This window comes from Hordeum vulgare, chromosome 5H, assembly GCF_904849725.1.
Source record: "Hordeum vulgare subsp. vulgare chromosome 5H, MorexV3_pseudomolecules_assembly, whole genome shotgun sequence".
Taxonomy (NCBI): domain Eukaryota; kingdom Viridiplantae; phylum Streptophyta; class Magnoliopsida; order Poales; family Poaceae; genus Hordeum; species Hordeum vulgare.
The window spans coordinates 581,521,038-581,529,321 of NC_058522.1; the positions used below are offsets into that span (position 1 = coordinate 581,521,038).

The 8,284-nt window shown below is 38.3% G+C and overlaps 1 protein-coding gene across 1 annotated transcript; it reads right to left on the reverse strand.

Annotated features, from left to right (window-relative positions):
- Positions 1-667: 667 nt before the first annotated feature.
- On the reverse strand, positions 668-5,550 carry LOC123397438. The gene is made up of 6 exons (XM_045091971.1): positions 5,518-5,550; positions 3,848-4,093; positions 3,561-3,728; positions 2,026-2,079; positions 1,764-1,913; positions 668-1,039 (listed from the first exon to the last, which is right to left on the reverse strand). The coding sequence occupies exons 1-6, from the start codon at positions 5,548-5,550 to the stop codon at positions 668-670; spliced, it is 1,023 nt and encodes a 340-aa protein (XP_044947906.1).
- Positions 5,551-8,284: the final 2,734 nt, after the last annotated feature.

The window sequence follows — 8,284 nt, forward strand, 5'->3', positions numbered from 1 at the left end:
GGCATTCGCTGGATCTTTAGTCTCGGTTTTTGCCCCGAATCGGGACTAATGAGGTGAACCAAACCGGGAACAATGCCCTGGCAAACTGAACCGGGACCAATGCCTCGCATTGGTCCCGGTTTTCGTTTGAACCGGGGCTAATGGTCTTTCGGCCCTTTTCTACTAGTGTTTATTACATGGAAAATGATAGAAACTATGTTTTTGTTCACGATAAATTAGTCGATGGAGAACAAGAAAATTCTCAATGAGATAACAAATTGACCCAAATGGGGAAATATTGCATTGATAGAGAAAAATGGTTTGGTCGGTAAGATTTATTAGATGTATCTTTAAAAGTATAGTGATAAGTATAATATCATTTATTTATTTATTTAATAGACAATTATTTTGAATTCCAAATTTGTTGTAAACAGGCTTATCCTTGTAGAAAGTACATGATATTTAGTTGCACTCCTACAAAGTTGTAACAAGAAATGATGAAAAGCACTTATTCCATATTCCCAAACATGTGGTGAAACATTAGCGCATATGTTGCGAGCTTCTACTGCTTTTTCACACTTTTATGAATACAGTCGTACACAACAATTGAGAATTGCAACATAACATATATGGTTGCATTAGGGTCATGACTAATACATAAAACATTATATTACAAAAGGGGTACTTATCATGGGCTATTTATGTTTTTCCCAGGGCCGCCATAGTATATGTAAATACCCCAGTCGCTTCCATAGATACCACTTTGCACGTTATAGCTGTTGTTGTGCCGAGCTATTAAGCCCACATCACTAGGCGGTATGAGAGAGTTGGAGGTATCTACCACTTGGATGTTCCTAATGTAACTGGCCTGGCGAAACCCTTCATTTGGGAAGTGTCCACTGCCCATATGTGTAGAAGTTTGGCCGACATCAGGTGAATATACCTCGCCGCCCCACTGGACAGAGGAGGCACTATTTTGCAAGTAGGAGAAGATGAACGATGGCCAATAACCCACGTAATAGCCTCCCACTTGTAGCCACCAATTTCCCCCTACCTTGTCCTGCAAGCTAAAAATAGTTTAGTACAAAATATATAAGATATGATTATGAGTTAGGAACATAGTTTAGGTCCCTTCAGTGTGTGAATTAAAGACGATACATCACACTAATGGGCTAGTGTAATACAACACATTAGCGAGTTCATGTGCAACTATTTAAATGTCCTATTTATTTCACCTAATTTTAAATCAATGGTTAATATTCATTTGTTTCCACTCTAACCAAGTAAATAGGAGTAACTTGAAATATCCCTTGTTCAATAGCTAAATGAAGACTGTTGCACTCAGAGACAAATATGAAATATGCATGGATGCAACTTCTACTCCATTTTTGTGCCAACAAACATGCAAGTACCCACAATTTTATATAAAAACAAGAGGAAATTGGCATGGATTCTCTATGCTCATTAAAAAATTAGATTGTGTATCCCTATGTTCAAGTATACGTGAATTTCTCCTTCTTTCCCATTAGGGTAAGTTTTGGTTTGAACTCTTTAGCACATGTAAATCAAAGCAAGATTTCTCGAGTTCTAATCCTTGCAAGTGTTATAAACAAATAATTGTAACCAATTCCTATTTCCACTTATGAGTACAAGGGATCATGGACATGATGAGTAAATGTTGAAGTATGAGTGAATTCTGCCACATTTCCCCCGACAACTTACCCTTTTCGATTGAACTGTTCAGCGCAAATAACTCAGCATTTAGGATTTGAATGTTCTAATACCTTCCAAACTAAAATATCAATGTCATATTGTGCGCCTCCATAGGTGGAGGTTGGGGATATGCTTCCACCAAGGGCAATCTGATTGTTTGTCTGGATAAACCCTGGGCATTGTAGGTTATAGCATCCTGTTGTTTGATGATACGCATCTCGCTACAATATTCACACAACAGAAAATTAGAATCTTGGTGTTATTAAGAACATTGATAAAAGTACGACTCAATACTTCCACAATAAATAAAATGGAATATGATCTTTATCTTACAGTCCAGTAGACAAAGAGTCTAGTATTTCTATCCTTATATAGATCTGGGTATACCTGCAATGTTTGTATAGAGGACAAGGCCATCAGCCACAATGAAAGTGATTGCACAACTTACTACACCATTATATATTGAATGACTAGGTAAGAGATAGATAGGTTATGAGAGAGAGAGAGAGACGATGACTCAGATTTAGAGGTTATCCTTTTGTCGCATTACACGAAACCAGCAAGAAAATCTAAGTCTATACAAACAGCTTGCTTCTCCTTTCCTTCCATTGCGATCATACAGATACGGTGAGATGCCTTGTTAACAAGTGTGCACATATGATAAATTTACATGGAATCCATCTTCTTTATCCATTATCCAGCGTCCTGGTTCCATTCTTTAAATAGTTGTTTCTTATACATGCCGCACTATCGATGGCTCATAGAATTGGTCGTTGCTTTCTTACTCAGTTGAGTGTCTTTGTACGTCCACCCTATCCATGCATATATATCTAGGATATCTTTTTACATTCTTGATATTGTTTTTGTATTGCACATAATTTTGTTGGGAATAATTTCACATGCTTAATGTACCTCGCTATTCCATGAACACAAGCACCCACATGGACATAAGAGATATAAGTATTTTCTAAGAGACAAAACAATTAGATTGTTGTTAAAAAATGAGGTCTGCAGTTGATTAGAATTGATTATACTTTATATTTAATAATACATATATAGATAGTATGCAATTTTATCCTAATACTATAATAGTCAGTTGTCAGTTACTTATTACTTTATATATTTTCCATATTGATTTATAACTTTTCCTATATGCATTGCATTGCATTGCATTTCTCTCTCTCTCTCTCACTCTCTCTCTCTCTCTCTCTCTCTCTCATGGCTAAATATTAGAGGGTTACTAAATATTATTTTCTGTAATGGCTTATGTGGACAATTTAGAACTACATTTAGAGTTTGAGAAAGGTGTAAGAGCTCAGGGGTGCCCCTACACTCTCAAGAACATTAAATTCATAAATAACTGATAATAACTAAAAAATGTGGAACTTTCAAGGGTCAGAGATGATCAAAGACATGATGTTCTTGCAATGTTTTAGCAAAAAATAACATTCATGGAGCCCTCACCAAAGAAAACAAAATCATTTATAAAAAATGCACATAACCATTGCACCATGTTTTTTTATAGGTGAGCGCTCCTCGGATGTTTTTTTGTAGGTGAAAATTTGAAAGATCATCGAAAGACTGATCATGTTTGATGTTCCAAAGCTTTATATTTTTTCAATGATTTTAAGTTTACTATTCATAGAGGGTGCAGTGTAGGGGCACCCGGGTGTAGAAAACCATGTCTCTTGGAGGTTTTTTGATATGAGATTGCATGATATATCTAGGAGGTTGTTTCAGGTTCATTTTCATAACAACAACGTAGGTAACGGAGATGACTATTTAGATCTTACTTTAGACTATATTTTAGAGATCGATTAATAAATCATCTATGAAAGTGGGTTTAATGTTTCCTCTTGAGGTCTGACCTGCCATCCTGCTTCTATGGTATTTAGGTCGTTGCCACGATAGGAACCTCCAGTGATCCATAGTTGTGTCAAGCTAAAGTCATTGTCCCTCCCAATTGTTGGTTTCCACAAATTGAAGGTGGCTTTGGTTCCATGGTAGTTATCAACCTGTGCATATGCTATGGCATGCTGCTCAATAAGAGAGAAAACATACTTTGGATGATCACGTTCCAAATTAATCAAATAATAATACAAAATCAAAGACGGATATTATTTCTCATTTGAATATGATTCTTGGCTTTTTATACCTGGTGGCCGGTTGATATATTGGGTGTCACTGGTTCATTGACTGAATTGAGGTTTGCGATGCTCTCGGGCCTCTTCTTGCCATACCTCCTGGTGGAACTGGCCCTTAAGAGATCCTCATATTTTGTCCTTCGGATTGGTATAGTGTTTTCAGGGCACTTGCCATTTTGATGCCATGTTTGCGCGATGCGATGGGGTGCGATGTTGGATTTATCATACATGCCACCTGGATTGTAGGCAGGCTGCATCTGAAATGTGATGATTGGGTGATATTATGAAACGAATGTGGGATATTGGAGCGCATCGTATAGTTCGTCAACAACCAATTATTAAATTAAAAGGAAAATGGTGTTGCAATGATTTACCTGGATAGTATGGTTCTTGAGGAGAGGATGGTCGAATGCAGGTTGTTTGGAGATGTGCACACAGTCTATGATATCTCCATCTACGCTCTGTTAACTTATGGGAGTCAGTTGTTGCAACCGGGTCGAATTAAAGGAGACAATTGTTTGAACAAACTAGAAGACATTAGTTCTTCGGTACATTCTTCTCACAGACGATGTGTAATGTAGAATAAAATAAACAACATTGTTTTGGACAAGTACATGCAAACTCAATCAACCTTGGTCTTCTTTTAAGTGAACAGGATTCCATCTCCCAACATAAAGACGAGCAAGGATTCCCTTTTTTTACCACATGGATCATGTACGTACTCTATCTTTGTGTATATGGAAGACAAAACTTGCTCGACAAAGAAATGTTTGGACATCATATTGATCTAACTAGATCTACATGTGAACCACTTATCTAAACCATATAATATTTGGACTTGACAAGAAAAGTTTGGTCCCATCTCCATGTTAATGTTCATTAATCATAGAAACAAAATTTAACCATATATGTTTTGGGAGCAAATTATAAGGGCTGAGATTCAATCCTAGCATAAAAATAGAAGTGTTATATGAACAAGTTCAATAGGTGAATCTGCATTATATATAGAAGGAAAAGGCTCACGAGAAGTATCATTTTTTTACAGTGTGTCCTAAACCAGGATTTTTAATCATATCCATAAAAATACGAGCATAACGACCACAATATTTAAAAGGGTACGACAAAAGAGTATAATTTTCAATCTCTTCCCACTACCGAGTATAATTTTCATGCATACACGCATTTCAAATAAAGAAGTTTTATAAGCTCTCCGCACTATTAGGTTTATACTTTATGATCACTCTTGGTGCACTTTCCTGCTCTACCTCATCATTATAAAAATAAAAAAGAAGAACCTGTGATTAAAACACCTTCTTAGCTTGAGTTCATTGGTGATAGTACACACAATGCAAAGGGGAAAAAATGACTCAACTGGCTGCTTGGGCTATCAAGCACAATGTATGTTGGTCCAGATAAATTGATGTTGAGTAGATCATAGTGATGACAAAAATATGCATGAATCTTACCTAAGGGCATTTCTAACCGATCCCCAATATGGCCATAAGGGAGTAAATTTTTTGGTTTACTCCATTACGTTGGACCTAGCTGACCCCCTTAAAACGTTAATGGAGTATATTTTTTTACTCCAACTCCCTATTCCCCCAAGATTTTCTTAAAGATACTCCATCATGCGGCGGGCGAGGGAAACCTCCCTCTCGCCCGCTCGCGCTGCACTGCGTACCACCACCGTCGCCGCCACCCCCGCCTCCGCCATCGATGACCTTCAACCGGCCGGGATGGATAGCCAACCACCCCTCCCCCCTCACCCCGCAGGCTACCTGCACCAACGTTTCACCACGGGAAACCACCCACACTCCGCCGTTGGTGCTCAAAAAAAACTTAGGGATGACAAAGAACCATCGGGTCCAAGCTCTACTTCCAACCACGCCAATGGTGTCCGGGGTGGCCACCGCATCTCTCGCAACGACATGCCGCCTTCCCACCACACCTTACTGCCAAGAAGAATGAAGTAGGTCGCGGCGTCGCCTCGTCCAAAGCCTATGCCTTCTGTGGCAACTCCAGCTGGCCCTACGGTGACTGCTCAGGCCCGAGCGGCAGTCGCCAAGTGCTCGATGAAATGCCAACAAGGTAAAAATAAGACCTCACCTCCCATTGGTATTCGATAGTGATTCTTCATGATTGATAATGATTTTTTATAGTGCTTGCTTGACATTGTCAAGCGGTGATGAACACAACCAATTTCCTCACAACGTTGGAGTCATCGGTCACCGCTGGCCATAATGTTCTCAACTTTTATTCATCGTGGGATCATTCAGCAACCCAAGACATGGAGGAGGTCGAGGAGGAGGTCCAGGAGGTGGTAGCCGAGGAGGAGGTGGTGGAGGTGACCTAATCAAGCACCAAGGCCTCAAGGAGAGCCGCATCCACAACTATAGAAAAAAGGAGGACCTTGTGCTTCGTGATGCTTGCTGCGACATCTCCATGGGTGCAATGATCGGAACAGATCAAACCAAGACCATATTTTGGGAGAAGATCACCGAGTACTACTACACTTCCATGGACGTGCGATCGAGCCATACACAATGTTCACTTGGGCACCGTTGTAGCACCATCCATGATCAATGCAACCGATGGTCCAGATGCAGGTGGTGTAGTATGGCCCCTACATCCAAGAGCTATTCAAGCACCGGAACACCAAGTTCGGACACAAGCCAGCCACTTTGTATCATTGCTACAAAGAGCTAAGGAAGAATGAGAAGTGGATCTAAAGAACTGTCTAGACCACTCCGAAGAGCTATGTTATGTTTGTGGTGATTTTGAATCAAACATTTTGTTTAAAGTGATGTCTTTGAGGTGAACTTTGCATGTTTAAATCTGAAAGACGCGGTGATGACACTTTGTGTTATGCTGATTATTGCTATCCATGCTTTAATTTGAATGATTTTAAGATGTGTATTATGTAAAGATTGTGTTTGTGCAGCTAGTATATAAAATGGCCACAAATTTGATTTTACTCCGCAAACTATAGTGATCGACTAGGTGCGGCCACAGCTAGTGGAGTAAAAATTAACTTTGCTCCAACCATTACTCCACTAACTTTTATGGAATCAGTTAAAAATGCTCTAACATGGGATGGATAGGAGGTAATCAAGGCTGGTGTGGCACTGTTGTAGAAATGAAGTGGATGCTTTGACCATGGAAGGCATGTCTTTGATACAATCCTACTTACTTCCTTAGCATATCCTGATTCGATATTTTCTGACTATTACTAAAAAGTTTGAGCTCCGCTACAAGCTTGAAACACAATTATTTACTTTTAGGGTCTATGTTTCATCTGCTATAACAACATTGAAGATAGAGAACAAAGGAGAGAGCTCAATGTTCTTTGGCAGAGAAAGTTCATAATAAACTTTGTATCTTCCGTATAAAAGATGTGTTTGGTTCAGCACATCTGTGTTTTGTTAAGCACATCTAAGTAATTATGTCAACAAATGTAATTTGTAATTTTCAATAAAATATGGTTGTACTTCATATTCGTAGCACAAAGTAGCTTCGATAAAGTAACTTGTGCCAAATTATATATGAAACTGAAAAAACACCATAATGAGCTATTCGCTAGGTAGCTTGTAAATTCACCATCGCCACATAACTACCTTCCGGCAGTGGTAAAAAAATAAAGAAAAAATAACTGCATTACCCGGTCATTGCATTGTTCTACTTTTTTCATTTACATTTATTCCAGAAATGTGGGCAATATTTTTCTATAAGTTCGACCTCTTATATACGAAGATTACTTGAATTGATAGTATGGAAAATATGCTAATCAAAATCTCTCATGCAATTACGTATGATTTTACATGATGAAATTGCAAATGTATAGAGTAGAGATAAGCACCTCATGCCATGTCAGACATGCCACATGGAGGATATATCAAGTCCCTGTGATCGATAATAAGTGTCGCGGTTCTAAACTAAGGTTGAACTAACCTTATTTCAACTGTACGACGTTGTTTTTGGTTTGGAGGGAGTACTATATAATAACATCATAATACTAGATTAGATAAAGAGATATGCTAGAATTTCTACTAAGAAAGCAAAATATGATGCCCTTGATTTGCATGGACCTACATAACTTAATATCTTTTCCAGTCGTGATTACATCACATGTATGCCATAGGTTTCATGGAAAGCTAAAATCCTAATAGGGCCATATTGGCCCAATGAGGAGCATGTAACAAATATGTGGTACTTCTCTTTCTTAGTGTGCTTTTTCCCTTTCACTAATCCAGATCATTACAAAAACATGCATTCCTATAAGAATTTGTTGCAATATATTCTGACGAGATTGTCGTATGGAGCGTAAATATTTGAACTAGTAATATGAGGCTAATTTTGTCTAGTGTAAAATGTTTATCGAATATAAGTATCATATTAAATATTTTCTCATGCATTCTTGTATAACGAGGTGGATTTATTTCCTTGCACGC

What these genes read in the sequence shown, in the direction of transcription:
- LOC123397438 (XM_045091971.1), bottom strand. Translation starts at nt 5,550, where the DNA reads ATGGCGGAGGCGGGGGTGGCGGCGACGGTGGTG. An exon ending in GGGTGGCGGCGACGGTGGTG is followed by an intron (nt 4,094 to 5,517) that starts GTACGCAGTGCA and finishes ATCACATTTCAG; the next exon opens with ATGCAGCCTGCCTACAATCC. An exon ending in CCATAGAAGCAGGATGGCAG is followed by an intron (nt 2,080 to 3,560) that starts GTCAGACCTCAA and finishes CAAACATTGCAG; the next exon opens with GTATACCCAGATCTATATAA.